Source organism: Crocodylus siamensis, chromosome 9 (genome assembly GCF_052110815.1).
Source record: "Crocodylus siamensis isolate JL-2025a chromosome 9, ASM5211081v1, whole genome shotgun sequence".
NCBI classification, from domain to species: Eukaryota; Metazoa; Chordata; order Crocodylia; family Crocodylidae; genus Crocodylus; species Crocodylus siamensis.
Window position 1 is genome coordinate 19,421,956 of NC_143403.1, and position 26,421 is coordinate 19,448,376.

At 38.8% G+C, this 26,421-nt stretch overlaps 1 protein-coding gene across 13 annotated transcripts in view; it reads right to left on the minus strand.

Moving 5' to 3' along the window:
- Positions 1-222: 222 nt before the first annotated feature.
- ZNF536 (zinc finger protein 536) overlaps positions 223-26,421 on the minus strand; it is a 451,836-nt gene continuing 425,637 nt past the window's right edge. For all 13 annotated transcript variants that reach the window (XM_090062633.1, XM_090062643.1, XM_090062642.1 and 10 more), the window contains one exon: positions 223-3,782. In XM_090062633.1, coding sequence (XP_089918759.1) covers positions 3,547-3,782 — 236 coding nt within the window. In that variant the 3' untranslated portion in view covers positions 223-3,546. The remainder of the gene's footprint in view (positions 3,783-26,421) is intronic.

The window sequence follows — 26,421 nt, forward strand, 5'->3', positions numbered from 1 at the left end:
CTGAATTTTCTCAATGCTAGTCTTCTGTTCTTAACACTTAAAAGTAATTTTGTACATTAGCCCTAGTGGAGAAGCAGCTCAGATGTAGTATGACATCTTTTTAGAGTATGACTGGTTTCCCATGCCTACACAACATCTTTCCCTTCTCAGTTTTTCTGTGCCAGGCTATCTTCTCCCCCTCCAGTTCCCTCCCTCCCCTCCCTCAGCTTCTACTTTCTGTACTCTAGAAGTATTTTTGCAGCTTTGGTGCATCCATTTATCGTTAATCATTGTTATTCTTTTCAATGAGTGGCAGTCAAGAACTTCAGATCTTTTAATTTAGTTGCTTCCAAGTATGAAAATCAAACCACATACAGGAAGAATAATGATGCATCCGGTAGAATACGAGGGCATCTTGCACTTGCAAAATCCTTTAAAATGTAGGCAATTTTCTTTACATGCACCATTACAATAAACCTCACAGTTTTCTAAAGCCAAATATATGATCTATACAAACAAATGCTTTTTTTTAATATGAAAACATGACTTTATACATCATAGTGTATGATACACACTTCAAACACTTTAAAATCAAAGCTTGATAGACCCCAAGACTTTTTCTATAGTACATAAGTAGTATTATATAAAACAATTATTACTACATGCTAAAACAGATTTCCACAGTCTTTTAATTAAGCACAATATATAATATATATATATGTATATACTGTATATAGATTTGTTCAGATTAATAAGTGAACTGAGCACACACACCCAGCATAATACACTCCAGTAACTGCCTAACAACTGTGAATTTACTGACATTAATTTTTTAAAATCTGACAGAGCTGCAGAAAATAACATTTTAACTGTTCCTAATAAACATAAGCGAGTAGGAAAACTTTTTTTCAGAGGTAGAGGTTTTATTGCGTAAAACACTGGATAAAACTGTACTGCTTCAAAGACATTTTTATTCTAACAGCAGAAAGAAAACAGTCATTGCTGAAAAAACAACTTTTAATACTTCTATACCAGAATAAAGTTCTGTCAACTGATGTATTATAATAATAAATAATGACCAAGAATAAACTTTAAATACAAAGTTTTCTAATTGTTACAAGCATAGCAACAAAATCCTCTACTCTATTGATCTCAGATTTCCTCCAAGATAGAAATTTTTCTTTGTGTAGGAATGTAGACAGTATTATGACCAGTATCACAGACTACAGAAGTTACAGAGAAAAAACTTGACATGTTTAGATATGAGAAGCATGATGATATTCAGAAACTGACAATGCATCACTGCTGCTGTCACTTGTTTGTATTACAAGTTACAAATGTTCTGGAAAAAAGGTCTATGTCAGAGGGGAAAATAGGGACAGTAGCACCGGACCAAATGGAATCAACACACACATCACAAAGAACGGGAGATGTTTCCAGTGTCACAAACAGAATTATTGCCTGTCGTATCTGAAAATGCTCAGAAGACACAAAAGAATACTGAAAGAGCTCAAAAAGTGCAAGAAATGGAATGTGTGGGGGGGCGGGGAGGGGGATTTTTTTGTTGGGTTTTTTTTGTTTTTTTTTTCTTTTTTGCTAAGATACTGAAGGCGGCGCAAACACACAAAAGCAAGCGACTGACACAGTCACCAAACACAGTAGTGCAGTTAAAATCCTAAAGCTTACTACAGTCAGAAAGTTTCAATAACATTTCAATCCTTTCTCTAGGATCATAGAAACAGTTGCATTAAGTTTATCAACTCGATTTAAGTAAGGCAGTGAGAACTATACTAGAAAAACAAGAAAAAGCAGCTTGCTCTGTGCCAGATGGGTCCAAGTTACACAGTGACCTCATTTAAACTGAGACTTCAGTTGGATGACATCCTTTCCGACAGCATATGCAAACCGTATTCCTTATTAGCCTGAGATTTTTTTTCCAGTCTCAGGGTAGCGCTAAGAATTTTATTTACATTGATTGCAGTTTAGTATTTTTTGTAAACTGCTTTAGGCAGAGCTGAAGTTTTAAGGCCCTGGGGTTTTACTCTGTGCTCCCAGCCTGCAAAGAAATATTGACTTTTTTTTTTTAAGTCTAGATGATTTTGTTTTAGAAGAAGTTAATACTTCTATACCATCATAATAAACAGCACCGATTTTGCTTCTATCAAAGGAAGTACATTAAAAGGCTAATTTTTTATGCCATTCAAGCGGATTTAAGAATAAACCTTTAACTATTATTCTTATTTTTTTTTAATTATGTGTTTCATTATAGTCTCTCAAAAGCTTCCTATGTGGCAAAGAACATAATAAATTTGGAGGATCCAATCAGTAGAAAAGCTAAAATCTGCAAAAATATAGAACACATTTGTTTTACAAAAACAAAGAAATATTAGCTAAAACACTTCTCTTCATTAGAGACAAAGAGCAGGATGTTTGGATTCATATTTTAGGTCAAGCTACTTCATAAGAGCTTGCTCCAGAAGAAACTCCTGCACTATGTCTGTAACACTTATAAAACCTAGCAAATGGAAACTAATCATGACTGGGGAATCCTTCATTCAAGTAAAAAGAACAGAAACGAAAGAAGAAAAGAAGAACAGAAAGAAGAAAGAAAATGAAAAAAGAAAAAAACAACCCTCTATTTAATAAAAATCTGTTTGTCACCAGCACTTTCTATAGATAAGGCTGACTAGTTTCACTAAACAATATTTTAATATATTGTACTTCTACTCTTATAACAACCTACTTCTTCATCAACAAGGCAAAAAAAAAAGAATAAAAGCATTTCCCTCAATACTGCAAGTTGATCTAAAAAACTGGAATTACACCACAAATCTGCACTAACTCATTGGTCTGCAGATCCTTTCTAACCATTGATTCATTTGGCTGTATATTTTTTTTTAAAAAAAAACTGAAAATGTAATATCACAATCCTTTTCAGTACAGGTCAGTACTGACCCTAGCTTATGGGCCGTCTAAGATTTCTTCTATAGTGCAGTTGCAACACCACTTGAATTGATTTTCTCTGCAATGACAGCTCCAGTCAGACTGGCACCATGGCAGTCTACCAACACATCTCATTACTATGCTAGGCAAATGACAGCAGCTGGTGTCATATTATAAAGGTGTTTTCAACAATGAAAACACAGCCCCTCAATCTTCAAGGCAACACTAAATCATTTAGACGGTATCATTTTTCTGTTAAGAGCATTATTTTTGGACAAAGACCACTTTAAAGTTTGAATTTGCCCTGCTTTTTAAATAACTAACAACCTCCTAACATTTTAAAATCACTTTATTATCCCACCTACATTGTTTGGAAGTACTTGTTGCCAGGTAACAGTTTAGCAGCCATTTTCAAGGGCTGGGATTTTTTTTCTTTTCTTTTTCTTTTCTTTTTTCTTTTTTGTAATATATATAATTTTAAATGTTTTAAACATCCTGTACATGTCTGGGAGTTTGTACATGATTCTTTTCCTTGGAACGCAGTTAGCAAACTCTTACCCAAATGCATATCTAAAAACTGTGTAAAATAATATTGCAATATACAGATTGATTTGTTCAGCTGCATTACTCTTGGGCCTTGCTGCCCTCCTCCGTTAGCTCTGCTGAGCTCCCAGGTTTGACAGCTGCAGGTTCCTCTAAATTCCCAGAAGCCTCGGAGTCAACTCTGGAGCGCTTGAACCTGCGATCTGGATACTGGCTGTTGTCAAAAGGCATGCGATGGACACAAAGAACATGGGTCTTCAGATTTCCCTTCTGAGAGGCACTGTATGGGCAGTATCTGCACTGGAAAGGCCTGTGACCTGTATGACAGACAAAAGGCTGGTTAGTTTTTCTGATATTTACATTTTTACTGCAAGCTAGTTCTCTACAAAGTATAACAAAGAAACACAGCTAGAAGAAACTGCTGCGTGTGTTCAGCAACAGGAAGAAATTCACGGTGCTTTTGATGAGACCTATTCATGAAAACTGCATCTTTAAAAACTCATCTCTTGGGACAGTTATAAAAATACTACAGCCATTCCCTTACCCTCAAGTAGCACAATAGTAAATCATCTGCTCTGTGTTCCAAATTAAATCCTTGTAAATAAAGTTTAACCCTGTAATGGACTAAATTCTTTTCTATTTGTTGATTATCTTTTTTTTAATTGAACAACAATGCAAGAATGACAATGTGCAGATCCTTGTCAAGTGCAGATACTTTGTCTTTGGGCAGGATTCAGAGTATGTTTCATTTTAATGGCAGAACTATCTTTTTTAAATTGAAATAAATAATGGGGTTGAGATAACCAAGGCCTTAAGCCTGTAAACATTTATGCACATACATAACTTTACTCACATGAGTAGTCCCACCGAAATAAAGTTATACACATATGAAAGAAATTACTGGACTGAGGCCAAAGATTATCAGCAAGTTAAGAATAAAATGCCCAAACTAATCTGGACAACACACGAGGCTAGATTCTAGCATTTGTATATGAAGTAGTAACCAAACAGCAAAATGAAGGTAAACTAAAGCACTTTTTAGTGAGTTTTCCTACACAGCCTGCATTATTTTTCAGTTTATTGTGACTTCGAATGTCGGTGTTGTATCTGGCTTTGGAGGTTATGTTTCAGCAATCACATTTCAATCTATGCTGGGAAGTTGTTGATGTGTTTTACTGGAAGTTTATGAGCTTTGTCTCTCAAATTAACTTAAACCAGGACCATCTGAGGTCAAATGTGCTTAGCTTGCTTTAATTTGCTCAAATAAATGAATAAATAAATGTGCCAGACCATCTACATAAAGTCAGGGCAAGTGAAAAACAATACCCAATATCCAGATTTCAAGATCTGGTTTTTTTCCCTTTCCTGTTTCTATGTTATATGCTATGCATGCATGAGATGGAATAAGCTATTTCAAGTTTGAAACACTGCTGTCCTACCCAAGGTTGGAAGGAGCCATTATAACCCGACTCCAGCTGTACCTCTGAGCCGTGACCAACAGCCACTGGCATTCTATACGTTTTGACATGAATTTTACCTATCTAAGTGGAAGTCAGGTATGCTGCTCATTTGTTACTCCTACCAGAAAGGTGGTTCTGAACTGACAGCTGGTTTTATCCTGGTGGGTGTTCTGGAGCATCTGCTAGTAAGAAAGCCCACTTCACAAATGAGATGTGAGCAGAATTACTGCTTTGGCCTGCAAATAACCTGCTGTTTTCACTGGAAAACCTAGGGGATAGAACCTGAAGTCTGAGTCCATACAAAAGATTCTAGCTACCACACAGGAGGACAGAGCTGTTGAAGTCAGCACACAGTCACTTACTCCATTATCTGAGGCATGCATCCTGTAAGTAAGGGTTAGAAGGTTTTGGTGTGGAGGAGGTTCCTGAAGAAATGGCATTTGTGTTAGGAGACCTTCCACACAAAATGGTTTACCCAGGTAGCTAAAAGACTGCCTAAATGGGTCCCTAGAATATAAATGTGTTGGGCTGCCTATACATGTGCTTGGGGAGTGGGGTGGGAAGGGGGTATTTTAATTAGAGTGTTTCCCAGAGAACCTCTCTAAATAAAACATCACAGCATCATGTGTATTAAGTCTTCGTTTCTGGGTCCACCACCGAGCATGTGGGGGGGGGGCCTCCCTGTGGGACACTCCATCTGCCCCAGCATTGCAGCAATCATGAACTGTGCTTGGTACCAAGAGGTATGTATGTATAAAAAAAATTAAGCTGCATCGGTGGCTGAATCAGCATTGAATCCTCAGATTTGGATTTGGCTGAATCGAATTAGGGACAGTGATCCGAATCAATGAATTGACTCACTGTCCCCAATTTGGGTCAAATCCAAATCCGAATCAAATACGGCCCATTTCACACACCCCTGATAGGTACCCTTGATTTCTACATATATTTCAGGGTTCACTTGCAGGAGGTTTTTCTGCTCCTCTCACAGGATAGAGAAGGGAATTCTTCCTAACCAATTGCTCAAGAAACAGAGATCAAATCCAGAAATTATTAGTATTGCTAAAGTCAAACTTCCAAGGGAAGTGGGAATAAAATTAAAAATATGTATAGTTACAGAGGTTAGAGTGGGTCAAGACTTTCTCTGAGGAATTTCAGCAAGAGGGCTTGAAGAATTAATCAAGTATAGGATAACAAGACTTGCCTAAAGCCTCTCATGATCAGCTCTAAAATCAAAAAAGCCATATGTCTATAATGAGAGTACCACATTTTGAGCATATCAGTTTTGGACCTGTGTAAGTTGTATTTGTGCACAGAAAATGGATACACTCATGGAATGAAGGAAAGCTGACTCTACATTTTGGATGATAGGAAAACTCAGAAGAAAGAAAGGTTCAATAAAGTTCCAAGGAACCACAATGAAGTCTTCGTTTCTCAGAAAAAGTGAAATGTCTCACCTTGGAATGAGAAGCCAGTAACGTATAAGTTTGATCTCTTTTGGCTAGGGTCAGTGGGGATTATGACATTTAAAATTCTTTTGGTTTGTTCAACTGGTGACTTATGCTGAGGAGCACTAAAGAATTATTTTAATATGAAGGTACAATCTATACCGAAAATCCTGGAACCTGTGCTTGCTGATAACAAGTAATGCTTTGCTATATAGTGAACCTTTACTGAGACAGGTAACTATTATTACCCTTTGTTACAAATGAGGGAACTGAGCTACTGAGAGGCCAAGTGCATTCCTCAAGCTCATACCTTTGCCATCAGGAATAAAACCCATATCTCCTGACACCAGGTTCCTTGATATCACCAGAAGGCTATATTGTATGCCCCTCAATAGAATTCTTGGTGGAAATGAGGTCATCCTATCTGATTAAAAGGAATACAGGATTTTATAGACTGATAAAAGTGTATATATAGAACTATTTATAGACTGATAAAAAAGTGTGTATATAGAACTAAATCTTGCCATGGTAAAAAAAAAAAAGCCCATTAATATGTTGTAGTGAATTTATAATGGAGGCTATAACAGAAGCAAGGATGAAAGTTAAAATATAAGTGCAATGATTGATATATATTTATTAAAGCTAATTTGTTACAAAGTCTGGGGTCAACACAAGTGTCTGTATATGAACATTTAAAATTGCATGATCTAATTTTATCAGAACGTGTCCAGAACCATAGCCAATGTAGTAAGTAGGCTTATTGTCTTCAGTGAATTTGGATTAGACCCAGGCAGAACACTATTAACTGTACAGAAAGGAGGTTAGCTTTCTTTTTTGTAGCATATTTTCATTCATCTATTTACATTTAAACTGATTTCAAGTATTGGAAACAGACAGTAGATTGAACTGTTGTAAGCTTAACTCTGTATTACACAGAGAAACTATGCAAAAAGATAAGTATAATGTGTAGATAACTAGAAAGTCAGCAATATGGGCAACCTCTTCATTTAGGTATGAACAAGCTTTTGCCACACCCAATCTAGGTTTAGGCAGCTTATTTTAAGCTGCCTAAACCTAGATAGGGAGCCATGTTTGCTACCTGAGATGAATAACTCAGGGAGTAGGGGGGCAGGGACGGGGGAGATTGCAGGGGGGCACACTGACAGATCCTGGGGGTTGGGGGGAAGGCGGGAAAGGGAGCTAAAATATTATTAGGTGTTAGGGATTAGGGTAGGGAGGTAGGAACAGCACAGCCTGGGGCTGGAGCAAGTTACTGGGCTTGCCCAGCCCCATGTCTGTGCTGCAAACATATGTAGGCATTCTCTAGATCAGATTAACCCCTTCCTGGATTGGTTCAACTCTTTCATGATCTAAGTTCATCTCCTGAACTAAGGCTTATACATACTCTTACATATTCAATATGTTGTTTTCTTGTTCAGTATATGGCCCCATGTGTGCCTTAGCCCAAAACATAAGCTCCCCATCACACCAGTCTCTATTCTCCCTTCCCCTTCTTTTGATTGAAATTTTCCAAAAAAAATCTGAGTTTGAAGCAGGCTTCCACAGCAAATCTCAATCCAAATAGTTAAAAAGTTTGGCAAAATTATAAGTGAGTGAAGATAGGAATTTTAATGGAAAATATTAGGCAGCATTAATAGTAGGTGGTCTCACTTAGTATGGGATGTGAGTGGCCAGTTCTTTGAGGAATTAGTCTGGCCATGAATGACAATCATTAAAATGTTAATATTAATTAATTCACTGGCACATTAAAATACATTTTAAACAAAGAATGCACAAAGCATGCAATAAGCATCCTTAATGTTTGTGAAAATAAAAACAAGCTAATTCCCCTCAGAACCACATTAATTCAAAATTCTGCAAGTAGACATGGAGGATATTATGTATTAATTTTAAAAAATTAAGTCATAAGACAATATCAAACGAATCGATATAGAAACATTTCTACATTGTCTTTTCCTCCCCCCCTACAATTTACTTTTTGAGGCCATCAGATTTTCACATCACTGCCATGTGAAAAGTAAGTACACAATAAGTTAATTTGTATTGTCACTATGCAGTACAATTGTGGTAAAGAGCACATTCATTTTTAATCCAGTATGAATAATATATAAATATGTATACAGAGGGAGGGTCAAAGGAAAGCAAGTGCTACATTGTTTACAGCAGAAGTAGTATAAAATCTAGAGATTATTCTTACTTGCAAAGATAACTGTATCTGCAATTTGCTTGCAACTAACGGATGAAGGAAAATGCCCATTTCTCTTGGGTATCCCTTCTATTAATTACAGCTCAAAACATGTCGTGGACAGCAAGTTTTTAAAATAACCCTTCCTAGATAAGTTGGCAATAAATTTATAACGTTTTCTCTGGTGGTTGTTGGTAGGTCCTTTCTTAGCAAGTTATAGTTCGTATGTATTTTACCTTCTATGCATCTTCTAATAAATCATCTGAAAGCCCTTTTAAAACAAAGAACTCTTTCTGATGGTTCAGAGGAGAATGTGTAACGCATTGTGACACCGTGTGGAAGAATTAAGTTTAAGGTGGGCCAGCATGGTGAGCAAATTATGGAGCAGCCTGTTCATATATGAAGGAGAGGAAAGAGGGCAATACTGTTTGCAGTTCAAACAACTGGGCTTTGAAATAGTACACCCCAATATGTGAAGACCTCTTTTAACTCCTTGGACTGAAAACAGAGATTGTAAAGTCATGAAGCTCATGAAACAGTATGAAGTATCAAGTAAAGAAGAGAAAATGGAGGCTGGACTGAAAGAGTACCCAGGACTGTGAAAGGTGCAGAGTGCACCTGTAATTAGTGATAGTGGGTACCGGCTGCATTTACTGAAGCTAGCAGAATTTGGAAGTACCCAGGACCTTGCAGAATCAGGCTTAAGAGGTGAAAGGGAAATAAGCCAGACTCGATCTGTCTCTGCCCTGATGAGAATACACAGCTTGAACAGGATAAACATCCATGTCATGAAAGAAAACTTCTCTCTGTAGCAACTGGAAAAAAGAATCCAGAGGTCAAAAGTATTGTTTTAAAATAAATAAATATATAAATAGATCTTTCTTTGTTAATTTAGGCTTTCAGGAAAAAAAGTTTTTTTTTCTTTTCTTTCTCTTTAAAATTCAGGATCTGATATGCTGCTTTGTGACACATCATGTCAGCCTGCATCAGTCACATTGCATTAGGTTTCATAACATGGCATGACTGAGGCAGCCCAACATGGTACATCAACTGAATGGTTTTTGAAAATGTAGGTTTTGAGAAAGACACAAATCTCAAAGTATGTTTTTATGGCCATTTAGGGGCAACAGTCTATAGCCGGTACTACAGGTTTAAAAAAATACATAGTCTGTTAGTGGGTTATTAGGGATTGAAATGTTTGCCAAACCCATTTTGCCTTGGCACATCTTTAAAAATCAAACTGTGCCACTGTAGCACATAAAACCTCAATGTCAACATCATGTCATTGGGTTACTTGCTGTATGCCATACACTGTTAAGTTAGTAATTTATTAACTTTGATAGGGATTCATTATTTAAGATTTACACAAAGGAATACACAAACGTGTGTGTATGAGAGAGACATGAATACTAAAGTCTTTTTCATATAAAAAATATCATTTACATGGTCAAGCTGCATTAATTTTCCACTTCTAAAAATATTTGATCAGTATCCAAATTCTATAAAAATTTCCACGAAGAAACATCTTATTTTTGTGGTATTACCAGCACATATGTAGGGGTTTGCATTAAAATGTAAAAATGGGCATTGGATGAGTCACATGGATAAGATGAGGAATTTATTCCAGATTGTTAAAAGTGTACTAATAGCAGCAAAATCATGGCTTTTTCCCAAAGCAGCAAGAAAACAGTAATTTGAAAGAAAAATGCCAATAATACATCACACACAAGCCGTCTGTTTTCCCCATTACACTACTTCTTATTATACTGCATATGTGTACATATATATACACACACAGACACACATATATGCATACACACAGACACATACACAATTTATTTATAAACTTAGAGAAAAGGCAGAAGAACAATAAAATGATGATTGGAAAACAAATGTTGTGCATTGTACTATAAATTATAATTAAATCCTGAAGAAATATGTTTACTAAGTATAACATTCATCCCTTAAAATGGTACAAGGCTGATGTTCATATGACAGACTGCTCTTACAGTTTCTCCTCAGATAGCCAATGGCTCTGAGACATTAGCATTGTTACCAGGTGATACAGTAAGTTATTTTCATGGTTTTTTTTAATTCACTGTAATAATATGCTTTTAAGAGAAACTTGGAAACAACTCTTTAAAAATAAACAAATGACAAGTCTATGAGACCGTGGTTAGTTTTATGAGTCAGAACCTTATAACTCATTGGATGCTTGTTTTGTATTTATTTGTAAAAGTCTGAACAGACCAATTCCTCTCTAAGGGAAGAAGAATAGCTTGACTGCATAGAACGAAACACCTAGCCTTACTTTTGTCTTCTGAAACAGATTTCCTGAGTGACCTCAGATTCCTTATTTATTTTCTCTGTGCCTCAGCTTCCCAGCTGTGAAACAGTGATGATCCCATGGAGACTCTGGTGATGGAGCACACAAAGAGCTTTCAGAAGTAAAATTCTGAAATGAATATGGCCATAACTTAGTCTGTTTGCTGGAAGTATAGTTGGATTTCTAACAGGAAAAGTGCGGTCCACTGTTAGAGCCATGTAAATGAACTAATTGAATCGCATGTAGATGCAGATAAATTCAAGCTAAATCGAGTAAGCACTGGAGACAGCTTTCTAATTTTAAGAAATATACCTAAATATATGCCAAGAAAGAACACCAAAGAAGAAAAAAAATCACTTTGCACTATGTTTCTTACCAGCCCAAATGTTGTAAGCTAGAAATAATTCCTTCCCAAAAAGCAGCTGATTTTAAAGCTTTGGGCACCTATACATGTGCAGAGAGGCTTCTCTGATATGCTGTAATTACAGCATGTTGGAGCAGACTCGATTAATTGAGTCTGCTGAAGTGTGGTAACTAGTGTGCTCCAGCAGACTCCGGCATCTTGTGCATCATCATCCTTACTCTGCAAAATGATGGTGGGGGCACTTTAACTAAAGCTTGTTTGACAAGTTTAGTTAAAGCACCCCCACTGTCATTTTTCAGTGTGGGGATGCTGATACAGGAGAAGCTCTGGGTGCTTTAATTAGAGCTATTCTAATTAAGGTGCACCCCCCCGCCCCCCCCAGAGCCTGTCTATAAACATCCAAAGAAAACCCATATCTGAGCTAGAATTAAGGCACAGGAGACACAGGGGAATTTGCTCTCAGATGGTATATTCCCACAATGGTGTGCATGCATATGTTTTCTCCTTAACAGGACAATATTTCTGAATGACTCCATTTGACTGAATGGGATTCTTGTGACCATCAGCTTGGAAGCAATAGTGTAATGCATCTCCACGGCTCTTAAATTTTGGAATCTCAGAGGAACTACATGCCTGCTATAATTTTAAAGTGACAGACTCACAGAACAGAAACAAACATTTAAAAAGGAATATTTTCATTTAAATATTGGCATGTGCATTTATTTTTTTTTACTCACAAATATTCATAAAGGTTTCACTATCCACAGCAAACATCCTAAATATAGTATGTATTACCCAATAGACCAGAATGGCTCTAAAGCAGTCATTTTGTTGTGGTGCATAATAATGACGGGGAAAAATGCTGAATAAATGTATTTCTCCAATAGACAATAATGGCTCTGACTGAGCTATTCCACTTTCTTGGTCTCACAATATGTATTTTATAAAACTCCCCAAATACCAGACAGATTAGAATGACTCCAATCAGCTTCATACCTGTAATAAAAGTTTTCAAAAAATGTCTGAATATTTACATACAGGCCCTGGAACAACTCGAAACGTCTTTTGAGTAAATAAAAATATTCAAGTGAAATGTATACTTTTTTATTAAATTACAACAAAGAAATTAAATTTTAAAAACTTACTTTCAATGTTGAACAAAACAGCTTTTCAAATTAAAAGAGCTGTTTGTGATTCCAAATAATTGTCAGCATACATGTACAGACAAGTAGAAAGAAGTGTGTTTTGGAAATGAATGGAAAAGTTTTCACCTGCCGAGACTCAAGGCAGGATTCTAGACTTTTTCTGCACGCTTAATGGCACAATAACTCTGTTAAACACCATTTGAACCGAGTACCCTGTACTGTTATATGCTAGGGACAGACATTACTCATAATACAGTTTAAGTGATCAGAAACTGCTTTAAACCTGTAACAGAACAGACATGCAGCGCACATAAACCAGTTTGAAAATGGCTGAAACTGGTTTGAGATAAACCTGGTTGAATGTAGTATCAGATTGAACTGATTTGGGTCAAACCAGTTTATGCAAAGTCTGTTCCAGACCCCTTACTGGTTTAAGATAAACCAGACTCTCCCAGTATCCCAGCATGCTCTCTGGGCTGGGCAGGGCTCTCTGCTCTACAGCAGGGCTGGCCCCTCCCCTCTGCTCCCTCACTGGAGCTCTGGTAGAGACTGCAGGCACAGCAGGGTCTGCTTGGCTTCCTCCTGCCCTACCCATTTCCCCTCCCTTGCTGCTCACTGCTGAAGCAGGGATCCCAACTCCCTAACTCCCTCCCATCTCCCACAGCATGGACCCCAGCCACATGGACCCTAGCCACATGATATTCTAGCTAATGCTGAGAGGGGTCTGTGTGTGTGCATCTGCAATTTCACTGGGACAGGCAAACAGAACAGTGACCTCTTAGGGCTTTTTGAAGCTAATCAAGAAGTCAGCCTGTAAGCTGTTTAAGAAGAGTTTGAACTAATGGACAGAGGCAATTGTTTTGCTGATGGGGTGATAAATGCTGTTATCATCCCCCTGTTGGCTTGCTTCCCTGTTAGTTTGCTGCAGACAGTATAAAGAAGCAGGGAGGGAGATTGAAAAGCTCCGTATCATTAGTAGATACATGCACTGCACACCCACCCTTGCCTTTGAGTGCTAGCAGGGGGCTGGGGGCTGGCAATACTTGACTCTTGAGCAGCCAGCAGGGAAAAGCCTAGGATGGCATAGGCAGGCCTCCCTAATTAGAGATTGTGCTGGGGCCTGGCCATGCCTCCGTCAGCTCAGCACTGCGCAAGGGAAGAGAGGGCTGCTCTAGTGCCCCCAGCTTCTAGCCTGAGCCACTGCAGGCATACGCCTGCATTTTCTCAGTCCAGAGGGGATGTCTGTGCAGTAACAAACTGGTTCAGCCTAGCCAAGTTAGACTAACCTGCAAAGATTGAACAAGGGTATAGATGGCTATACCCTGTACAGACAAGATCATGCAGATAAAAGGGGTGGGGGCATAGCTCTCTATGTCAAGGACAGCCACACATCCCTGCAAATTGACACTGGCACCCAGGAATGATGATGGAGTCTCTCTGGGTTAGAATACGTGGGGAACATGGCACAGGGGACATCATGGTACAAGTCTACTACAGACCTAACCAGAAACAAGAGCTGGACCAGAATTTGCCAGGGAACTGGCTGAGGCTGCATGTTCTTGGTGTATGGTTGTCATGGGAGACTTTAACTACCCAGACATCTCATGGGAAGAGCACTTGGCCACATCCAGTCAGTCACAAAGCTTCCTCATGTGCATGGATGAGCTCTACCTGACTCAAGAAGTCTATGGGCTGACAAGAGGTAAAGCATTGCTGGACCTTGTACTGGTCAAAAGGGATGACCTAAGCAGTGACCTAAGAATCAATGGAAAGCTGGGTGATAGTGGCCATGAGCTGATCACCTTTACTATCTATCGCAAAGCTGGCAAGTCAGTCAGCAATACAGAAGTCCGTGACTTCAGGAAAGCTGACTTTGACAAGCTCAGGAGGCTCATTGTCAAGGCCCTAAGGGACCATGACTCAACAGGAAGCAGAGTCCAAGAGGAGTGGTTGCTCCTCAAGGGAGCAATCCTGACAGCACAAGGGATGGCCCTCCCATCTCAGAGGAAGGGTAGCAAAATGGCACAGCAACCCCCTTGGCTCAGCAGGGAACTTGAGGACCTCCTACTCCACAAAAGAGAGACTTATAAAGGCTAGAAGGCTGGAAGGCTGGAATTACCACCAATGAGGAGTACTGGTCCATACCTGCAGGGAGCGGATCAGGAAAGCCAAGGCTGCAACCAAGCTCCATCTGGCTTCACTTATCAAGGATAACAAAAAGTCCTTTTTCAGATATGTAGGGAGTCATAAAAAAAAGCAAGGGTAACATTGGATCCCTGCTGAACCAAGCAGGACAGCTGATAACCGACACCCAGGAAACGGCCAATTTTCTTAATGGGTACATCACGTCAGTCTTTCATCAGCCCCATGGGACCACAATGCCTAGCAAGACATGGGATGGCCAGGGTGAGAGCATATTTATACCCAGAATTGGTGTTGATCTAGTAAAGGATCACCTTGAGAGGCTGGAAACCTTCAAGTCAGCTGGTCTTGACAGATTACACCCCAGAGTACCCAAGGAGCTGGCAGGTGTCATAGCCCAAACATTGGCAAAAATATGCAAAAATTCATGGTGTTCAGGTGAAGTACCTGAAGACTGGAAGAAAGTCAATGTGGTACCCATCTTCAACAAAGGGTGGAAAGTAGATCCCGGGAATTGGAAGCCAATCAGCTTGACCTTAATCCCCAGTAAGATTCGAGAAAGTTATCAAAGAGATCCTTCTGGATAAGCTGGCTGAGGGCAACATCCTGAGGGACAGCCAGCATATGTTTGTCATGGGTAGGTCTTACCTGACCAATCTCATCTCCTATGACCAGGTGACATATCACCTGGACAAGGGGAAGAGATTGACATCATATATCTGGACTTAAAAAAAGCCTTTGATCTGGTGTCCCGTGACCTCCTTATGGAAAAATTGGCCAACTGTGGCCCTGGCTACACCACAGTCCAATGGCTGGGAAATTGCCTCCGAGGTTGGACCCAGAGAGTAGTGGTCAATGGTAGCAAATCATTATGGCACTCCATGACCAGTGGCATCCCCCAAGGCTCTGTCCTTCTTCTTAACATCTTTATCAACTATGTGGATACTGGTGTCAGAAGTGCGCTGGCTAAGTTCATCAATGACACTAAACTTTGGGGCCACACCTGAGGACAGGCTACTGATCCAGGCTGACTTGGATAAACTTAGTAAGTGGGCAGATACAAACATGATGACATTCAATACTGATAAATGTTAGGTACTCCACCTCGGGGGGAAAAAACCCACAGCATACTTATAGGCTCAGTAGTGCTACACTTGCTAGCACCATGAAAGAGACTTGGGGGTCATGACTGATCACAATATGAACATGAGCCACCAATGTGATGTCACAGCTGGTAAAGCAAACAAAACTCTGGCTTGTATCCATAGATGTTTCTCAAGTAAATCTCAGGATGTCACTCTCCCACTGTACTCAGCCTTAGTGAGGCTACAGCTGGAGTACTGCATCCAGTTCTGGCCTTCACAATTCAAGAAGTATTTTGAGAAGCTTGAGAGAGACCAGAGGAAAGCCAAGCACATGATCAGAGGGCAAGAGAATAGGCCTTATCAAGAGAGGCTGAGAGCCATGGGACACCTCAGCCTAGAAAAGCACAAGCTTGGGGGGACCTGGTGGTTGCTTATAAGTACATAAGGGGTGTACTTCAGGATATGTGAGAACATCTGTTTACCAGAGCACCCCAAGGAAAAACAAGGAGCAACAGTCATAAACTCCTCCAAGACCATTTTAGGCTGGACATAAGAAAAATTTTCTTTACTGTCCGAGCCCCCAAGACCTGGAATAGAGTCCCTCCAGAAGTGGTGCAGGCACTTATTCTGGACTTATTCAAGAAACACTTGGATGCTTATCTTGCTGGGATCCTTTGATCCTAGCTGACTTCCTGCCCCTGGTGCAGGGGGCTGGACTTTATGATCTTTGAGGTCCCTTCCAGCCCTAACATCTATGAAATCTATTAAATCAATTCAAGCTCAGGCTTTTTAAATGTCTGCCCCTAGCCATAAAGGCTCAAGCCTGCAGATACTTCCGAGTATAGTCTAAGGGCCTACCCAGGGTAATGACCCTGATCCATGATTAGTTTTAAAGATGTGTTTAATATTGATGAGCTCTTTTGAGAAAAGATGCTTTACAGATCTGAGGTCTAAACTTAGTAGTATATGCTTGCATGCATTCAGGGTTCAAAAAACTCTAATACCAAATTAGCCAGAGGGGAAATCCTCTGAATGGCCACAAGAGTGAGAGGGCCACAGCAGGCACATTTGTGTTATATCTTCTCAGTTGTGCAGAGTGCTGCTCAAGCAGCATGCTGTGTCTACACAGAGAAGCTAACAGAACAAAGCTGCTGGACAGTATGGATACCATTGGCAGTAGAAGGAAAACAAGGAACAGAAGAACTAACTATTTTTTATTTTGTTTTAGAAGGGATACATTTTAAATCTACACTTGCAGAACCAGATGATACCTACCACTTCTTGTTCTCAAAAATCAATCAAAGATGAAATCTGTTAATAATTTAGGATCTCAAACAGACCTTGAAGCTAATTTGATCATTGAAAAAATTGGTTAATTTCACTAAAAATATGGAATTTAAAACAATTCAATTCTTATTTTAGGAGAGTACTCTTAAAAGTCACTGTTTATAAAGAGAAATGAGAAGAAAATTCTGTAAGTGTTCTTTATATTCACATTTTAAACAATTAATCAAATCAGTCACTAAATCATAAGAAACATCAATAATTTTAATATTTTGTTAGTTTCATTGTATAATATATTAGCACTTAAAAGTAAATGAGCAAATACAGAGTGATTTTTACATGGCACTGGATAATGTAAATTATTAGAAAATAAGAAATATCTGGATTAAAGCACCTTTGATTAAAAGAAATCTGTACATCTGAAAGAAGCATATTTCTTGAAATGATCACTTGACTCTTGATAACATAACTTGAATACCTGGATAACTTAAATAATGTTTAAATTATTTTTTTAACCAAGGAGGCTTTTTTAATGGGAACATCTGATTTTAAATTCTTGAGGGAGAAATTAGTTCACTCCATTTAGAAAAAGAACAGCTACAATTTGATATGCAGGATTATGACTACAAGCTTGAAGTACATTCTCATCTTTCTAGAATTTCTGCCAAGTGCAAATTAAATACTATATTTTCTTGAATATAAGACAAAGTCCCCCACTCCACCTCAATTAGCATAGGGGGGGAAAAACTTCTTGTCTTACAAGGACGCCTCATTAAATACATTGTCTAATGTTAAACTGCTGCCAAAAGTAGCATGTGCTCAATAATGGAAACCAACTACAAAATTGATTAAATGCAGCCAACACTGAGCATGACTATAAAATACATTGCGCACATCGAACAAACATAAAACTAGTACAGCCCATCTGAATAAAACATATGGTACTGCCCATTACATTTAGTCCACTTTGGTGCCAACTCTTTTTCAAGTCATGGTAAGCCACCACATTGAATACATCTGTATTTTCTCTTCACTTCCACGGCTGAGCTGTGCCTTCCCATTTCCAAGGATGCCTGTTTTTTCACTAGCCTTAAAACAGTATCAAAATTGGCCCCAAAGAGTTCTCCCAGAAGCCTTCTGTCACACCCTCTCTCAGTCTGTCATATATGATTAGTATGGGCCCACCCTCCATGAAGTGGACCCGGAACAGGTTACCTTGCATATAAAATTTTGGAGGATCCTGGGGCTCATGACAGGAATACCAAGTTTCAGTCATAAATTGGGGGGCTAATTAACACATGGATCCTTTTTGGGAGTGGTATCTGGAGTAGACACACATACTGAGCCGTGCTGAGATGTAGGGTCACCATAGCTTGAAACACTGTTGACTCTTCTGGAGCCCAGCCCAATAATATATATGGTCAATCATGAGCCTTTTGGGTTTGGACTAATATAATGTACAGTTTGCACTAGATATATAAGTTGATACAAAAAGTGTTGCTTAAAAATGTGTTTATGGAGTACCTGTGTTAAAACTTTCTATCAAAAACAGAAAAATGCATCAAAACTGGATTAACTAAATTACTACAGGCATGTTTTTTTCAAAGTCAGTGTTTTCATATTTGTCCCTCATTTTCATGTGCTCAAGAAGAGGAGGGTCTGACACTAAGGGAAGGGGAGAAGAGGCTGCAGGAGGAACAAGTTGGGAGGTGGGGTAGAGGGCAAGGGGGACACCTGATCCCCCACCCCCTCCACCAAATTTATTTTCCCTGACGTAGCAACGGAAGGGGGACTAAGGAAAACCTCCAGTAATTAGATTCTATACCTTGAAAACTGTAACAAATTTATACATTTTCTATATATAGAATCTAATTATTGGGGGTCATCTTATATTTGAGTAAATATGGTATTGTATGATATGCTGAGCAAGAAAAAAATACTACCCCAGGGTTTCCTTTTCTTGAAGATCTAAATATTTTGAACGGCCTCTACTGGCATGGTACAATGAAGCACTATCATATATAACAATGCACCATTTTGTTTTTTGACACTACACAATGAGTTACAAGAAACGTGCTGCAGGGTGTTCGAAATGAAGTTAGTGAGAATTTTGTTTTCAGCTGTGTTCAGATTGTTAGAGCATCCTTTGTACCAGGCTTTGGTTCGTTTAAGTAAATATAATTGTTCAAATGCATTTTGGTTAATAAGTAGAACTAGAGGATCAAGGGCATGAGGTGGCTGTTCTAGACACCAGGCCACTCCTGACTGTGGTTAGAAAGGCAACTGTTACACTTCCTCAGTTATAAACTACAATGGCTCGGCAAAAAATAAACCTGCTCACACTCTAATAGGCTATAAACAGACATCACCAAATGACACAGATCAGCTGTACCAGGATGTGTCACTCATTGTAACAGATGTTGCCTGTGGTCCCACAGGGTTGGGCACCTGCTTCTGCCAGGAATGGCAGGGATTCAATCTGGTACGACAATACTTGGGGCACATCTCTGCAAACAGGGTGGGTAACCCAAGCAAGCACTCCTGGGAATTCAGAGGCCCAATCCTGCAGGGAAATTCTCAGGATGCACAGACTCAGGCCCTTGAAGCCCTAGGAGTGCCTGGCAGACAGGGAGAGCAAGGGCAACTCCAGCCTTGTTGCACTCTCCCTCCTTAAAACAGATGTTTACCACAACAGAGTGCTACACATTACTACTACCCTTTTTTTGAGGCCACAGATTCAGGCTTTTGTGGCACAACAAAGGGCATAGACATCTATTTGATTTTGCTTTGTGCCACCACAAAAAAATTTATGGTGCCCCAAAGGTGACACCTTTGCAGCCATAAGAATTTTCACTCTTATTAAAGGCTGGGAGGAATAGATGTACCATGCAGTAGCCATAAAGATTTACAGAACAGGAATGAATTCCAAAGGCAAGGGGCTCATAACGATTATTTTTCAGCAACTTCACTGTCTTGAATGTCTAAGTAGATGGTAGCTAAGGAAACATTTCTAGGAAATCAGGCGCTTTCACATATATGGTGTCTGAAAAGCATTCATTGCACCTGATCTTACTTTAAGCCACCTACCTAAACTGAGAGCAGGCATATTCAGCAGTTTGTTGCTCTCAGGAGCATTGTATACAGCAATTTGCCACTTCTAGGAGCAATGCAAGGAAATCTGTCTAAGTAACTCAGGGTGGGAGGGTGGGCATGTATGATAGGGGTGAGCTAGGATGTCTGTGGAAGGGGTTGGTAGATCCAAGATGGGGAGGGGGAGGTTGCCTGGTTACAGGGCGGTTGGAAAGGCTAAGAATATTCCAGTCAGGGTTGGGGAGTGGGAATTGTGAAGACCCTAAGCTGGGGGCTGTGCTGCAAATGTGTGCAGGCATTTGTGAGATCAGGTTCCCCGCTTCCTAGATTGGGTTAACCCAATCTCAGTCTAAGTTAGTGCATTTAGGGCACACCTACACATCACCCTATGGTGACATAGCGACATGCTACATTGCCATACTGTGCACTACAGTGATATAGGGAAAACGTGTGTCTACACATGATTGCTAGGTACATTGCTATAGTGGCACACTCCCTGGATATAGTGCATTTCTATCGCGATGTTGTAGCGAAATTTACCTATGCACAGCAACCACCCATAATGTGCCATGCTTTAGTACTTCCAAAAGGCGTATGGCAACATGTAGATGTACGCTTACTGAGGTACCATTCTGATCATTACTGGAAGTAACTTTAGTAGGAAAAATGGAGTTAATGGAATTGCTGTCTTGCAAACCTGCAAGCTTAGGTACTATACTTGTCAGTTTTTACATGTCAACAAATATGTATTTTTTCTTGGGTTAGCATTACACATTCCATCTTTGACTCACATCACTGATGTGCCGTTCTGAGGAAACACGTTTCCCCGATATTGATCCCTTAACCAAACTGTCTCCCATTTTCCGAATGCATATATTATATATATATATATATATATATATATATATATATATATATATTCCTCCCCCACAAAAAAGAATTTTCCACTTCCCGTTTCCTTGAGTACACTTTGAGTAGTTCAGTAAACTTTTAATAATTGAGGGAACAATTAGCTCTTCAAGTATGAAACGCTGCTTTAATTATGTGTGCCTAGGATTTTTGGAATAAATCCTGAACTTTTGGGATACAAGACTGTTGTCACTTCTATAATTCTGTGAGTGGTTACTACTGGAAAAGGCCGATCCAAGTATCTTGTTTTCTACAGCATATTCCTGTATCCTTTATTCATAAACATAGTAGGGATTTGTCTTCCCTGTCAATCCCTGGGTTGAGTTTGTTTTGTTTAATTACAAACCCTTAAACTCATCTCAACTCAAAAAAATCTGATAACTACCTTACAACTGCCCAGTTACAAGTTTAAATCAATACAGTTATACCAATTTATACCCAGTAACGAACTAGCTCAGCATACGCATCTAGGTAAAGATTAGAAATTTCTCCTTAAGGCCCTGATTCCACAAATAACTTAGATTTGAATTTAACAGAGGGAATATGTACATGCTGGAGTGTTTTCTGAACTGGGGACTTAAAATGTAATAATTGTTTTGCACATATATGATGTCACTTAAGATAAACATGTTCTCCTTTAATTTTAATTATCTTTGTTATATAAGTTAGGTAATTTAGATGGTATTTTGTCACATTATAACTTGTCATGTAATGGTTGATGCTTTATCTACAGTGACATGCTAGAAAAGAGTCTCAGGAAAAGGAAAGCACTCTTAAGTAAATAAATATCCAACTCACTAAACACCAATATTTCAAATTATCTGGGGAAAACTCACTACCCACTCATCTTTCCACTAAAAAAAATTACTACTGTTTATAGGGGTTTGTGTCTGTAGTTCGCAGAACATATTGTTATCAGCATGATGCCATTATATTTTATCACTGATGTTACATTGCATTAATAACATAAGTACATTTCTGAATGAGTGTGTGTATACATTAATATAGTTAGTGAATGCAGCTATAACATATACTTTCCGCATTTGTATATAAAATATATTTTTATCATACCTGATTCAACAAATCTTATTTAAAGGATAATTTGAGCATTAACTTTTCAGGGTTTTTCCTCAATAAAAGTACTGTTAATGTTGTCACACAAAAAGTGCCTTTTTATTAAGTCACAAAAGAAATTCTTTTTCCTTTGCTTTCTCTTTTCTGTAAAAGCCTCTCTAAAATGAAAGGTGTCAGACTTTGCTTTTTCTTCTTGGCATGATCCAGAATGTATGGCTGAGGAATGACAGATGTCTGCAACCAGCTGCAATGAAGCATGCTAAAGTTTCAGTCTAATCCACTTATTTCACTGCAGTCACGTAAACCAAAACAAATGGGCAGTGCCTTACATTATAAAAACACAGCGGCATTACTTTGTTGCATAATGTAGCTGATACGCCATCTTTTTATCATTTTTCCTACTGCAGAAAGAATTCACCTCTTTATTAAAAACATTCCCTGAAAGTTCTCCCATTCTGCTCTCCTCTATTTTTTTCTTTTAGTGTCACACAGCATTCCTGCTATGCCCCATGCATCACTCAATATGCTGCTATTATAAAACATTGCTATTCTTTTTTAGTGAGGACTGATTTTTTTTAAAAGCAACACAGTAGCACTCAGAAGCCATGAGGCCTGATTCTGTTTTCACACTGGTTTCACAAGAATGTAGCTATACCTGATTTATGCTGGTGTGAATGAGATGAGAAATAGATCCATTGTCTCCTGTTTATACACACACTGCATAGCAAGAGCATGCTCATACATTTAGTCCTTCTGGATAAAAACATGCATATATGCCTTTTACTTATCAAACTGGAAACATCATTGCATGTGCACACCATAATTTTAATCTCATTGAATAATCTCATCAACAAATAACCAGTTTGTAATTAAGAGGACAGTTCTTTTGAACTCCTTGAAAGAAACTGCCCCCCACCCCATCCACCCATGTTGTTGTACCAAAGGGAGTATAAAGTAAGTGAACATGGCACTGCTTCCTGGAAATGGAGACCCTGCCTCACTTTAACATGTAGTGCAACAACCTTTTGAACCTTCCCTCCTTTAATCCTTGAAAGGAAAGAGAAAGGATAAGGAGTCATGTGGTTCTCTCCCTGCCAGCAGTTTCAACAGCTGTGAAGCACTCTTTCAGCACAATTCATAAAAAAGATGTGTTGGATTTCGCCTATGGCAGAATGGCGTACAATTTCTGGTCCTTCAGGCTAAAACAATAAATGCAAAAAGGAAAATTTGAGATTTCCCCCCTTAAACTTCCCACAACAACCTTAGCAAAACCACATGACTTGTCTTGTACAATCTCCCTGGTGTTTTCAGTGCTACTTTGGCAGGAAATCAGAATTACTGTTATATAAATTCCATCTGATGCCAGAGCTACCATCTGTGAGTAAAACTGCTTCACCTACGTCTGCCGGCAAAGCCACTCTCCCAGAGACAAGGGAGAAGGGGAAAAAAAATTTGATTAATTTGCAGAATGCTTGTGATTTGCTCATATATTATTATAACTGCTCATCAGCACATGACAAATTCCCAGCACTCTGCACAGGAACCCGTTCAGTTTCAGCAGTTTTTTGCGTCGGCACCTGACAGACTGCAGAGCCACTAATGACTTTCAGATGCTTACAAACAGTAATTCTATCTTCAGAATAAAAAGAAAAATCCGTAGGAAGAAAAGAGTAGAGTTAGTCTATTTCATTTCCTTCCTGTATATCAACATGATTTAACTCTTAAGGGCAGCAGTGGCTCCAAGATCACAACAAGGCTGCTACTTGCCTTTAAAAGACAAAGACTGCCAATCTCAGGAGGAGAGGTGAAAGCAAAAGCCAGTCTCCTAAAGGCTTTCCTTATAACAGCTCCAAACAGGGTGAAGCATAAAGCAGGTATTCTAGGAACTGACACACCTATTCTACACTGTTAAAATCTCTGTCCCTTTAGATATTTCAAAATTCTATTTATTTGCCCTAAATTAATACTTCTGATAACCTTTTGCATTTGCAATGAACACATCTGCTTCTTAACTGCAGTTGAAATGTTTTTTTTTCCCCTTTAAAACTATGATTATGCTTTCTGAAGCACTGTCTGTGTGCTTGATTGCCTGTTTTAGATTAGAGATTTTAGCAAGGAAACAAAGACTTCAGAATGCACATCAGTCCTACATATGAGAAACCACAGAAGGAATAAGCAATAAAATGTGATGCACCATCTGTCCACAAACAATAACCTGGATGTTCTGAAGGCTTACAAATTATTTAGCACACAACCTCACCAAATTATAGGACCCTTAAATAGAGCAATAGACTGGGAATAAGAACCTCTTAGATACCCTTTTGTGTTTTTTTTTCAAACTCAGCCTCAATTGATTGCTAACAGTTGAAGTATTTCTCAATGACTATTGGACCAAGTTGATTTTTATTAACTAGGTCTCCATAGAATTTTATGCCATAGATTTGAACACTGGGGTATATATCGTCTCTCTGGTCCTAGCTTACTGCAAACAGCTTGTTAATCAAAGACAGTCTAGAAGAATGGCCATTTGGGAAATTTGTTCCTAAGGGCCAAATTTTACACTGAGATATTCATGTGCAATTCCTATGGACTTCAATAGAACTGCCATTGAAACTCCAAGGGAAGAATTTGGCTTCATAAAGTTATTTGAGGGCTTTTTACTGGGCTCTGTTAGCCTTAACCATCTATGATTTTTTTCCTATTTAAAATTTTAAAAATATGTATATATTTTTCGTAGCTGGCATAATCAATCATAATGATCTGGCAGGCAGAATGCATTATCATGTCAACACACTTCTGACAATGTAATCTCATGGTGGGCATGTCAGAGCTACAGGATTCCTAGACAAAACTCAATATCCTTTGGTAATTTGGATCTGTATTGTAACTGAGATGGGTATGAGGCACAAAGTCCAGATTCAGATGGTGAAAATGTGGATGCATCTGAGACATGGAGTTTTGCTCCACTAAATTACAAAGGCCCACAGGCAAAATTTGGATGCAGATTTGGATTTCAAACATGCCCCCAGATTTCAAGATGTCTGAATTGACAGCTTGCTCTCTGGTTTGTGCACTCTTTTCCTTTTCCACAAAACATTATAGATTTTATTTCCCCTGACACAAATGCACTGTCCTTCCATAACACCAAAAAGTGGCATATGCATCACAAAGCAAAACACACCCACAGAATTTTAGCAGCGTTTTCCTTTCACTTGGATAAAAATTTCTCCCCAATTTTTTCATACCTTACTTTTTGCACATTTTGTATTTTTCAGCAGGTGTCCTCAACATGATGGTACCATCTCTCTCAAACTTTCTAGTCAGTTGTATTATTCCTGTATTACTGTACCATCTGGGTGTCAGACCAAGAGATTCAGATAAATATGGAATAAACATTGGAAAATAGATAACAAAGTTCTTTTTGTTGATTGTATGCTCTTTGACAAGGATGGGTGGGGAAGAGGTACAGTATAATTAACTTGTGATGTTAATTAAAGCACATGATGTTAATTAAGCACATGAGTAAACCCACAGACTTGAATGGGACTATACACAACCTTAAACCACACATGAAGCTGAATAAAGGCCTTATATTCTAATCCCTGTTTTCAAAAATTCACAACAGAGACCTAAAGTTCTCCTTGGGCTGAAACCTGTGCATGTTTTTCTTTTTGTACCAATGCTCTTCTTTTCTACATTTCATCTTTTACTGTTTCATGGAAGATGGGCTGATAATGGCTCTGAATACTGAGATCTATGTTTCAGACACAGTGCAGGCAATGGCAATAGAAACCTACCTGTTCCAGTTTGCTAGCATGTCTCAAACCTAACTGCAAAGGACGTCCGCTAAAGATGTGGGTATGTTTAGCCTTTATGCTCATTCAAGATATGGGTCTTGCAGCTGATTGTGACAAGGGGGGTGCCAATTAGTGCTAATTGTGATGCTGGATTTTAATACGAATGCTTGTCCCCTGGGAACTTGACTGAAACCACTAAACTCATATCACACATGCCAACAGCCAGGAGGTGATAACTTTTTTTGTTGCTACTTACTTTATACTTATCTTCGTATTTATAACAAACAGAGCAGAAGAATAGCACACAAAACTAGAAGAAGGAAGGTGTCTTTTGTTCCCCTGTATAACAGTTATAAGAACAAAGGCCCAACAGATGCTAAGATGAGGACGAAGAGCTTTCAGCACCACTCAGAACGGCAGTATACGAAAGGGTCATTTGTGATTCTCAGTCCCTGGCCAAGCTTATCTGTGCTACACATTAAAATATTTCCACAGTGGGATTTAGGCCAAAATGTTTTTCCTATTCTGCAATGTCTTGTATTATAAAATGGTAAATGAGGAGCTAATAGCACTGGATCACTTTAGGTTTAGTTAGGGTAGGCTACACAATCTAGGAAGGCAAGCTT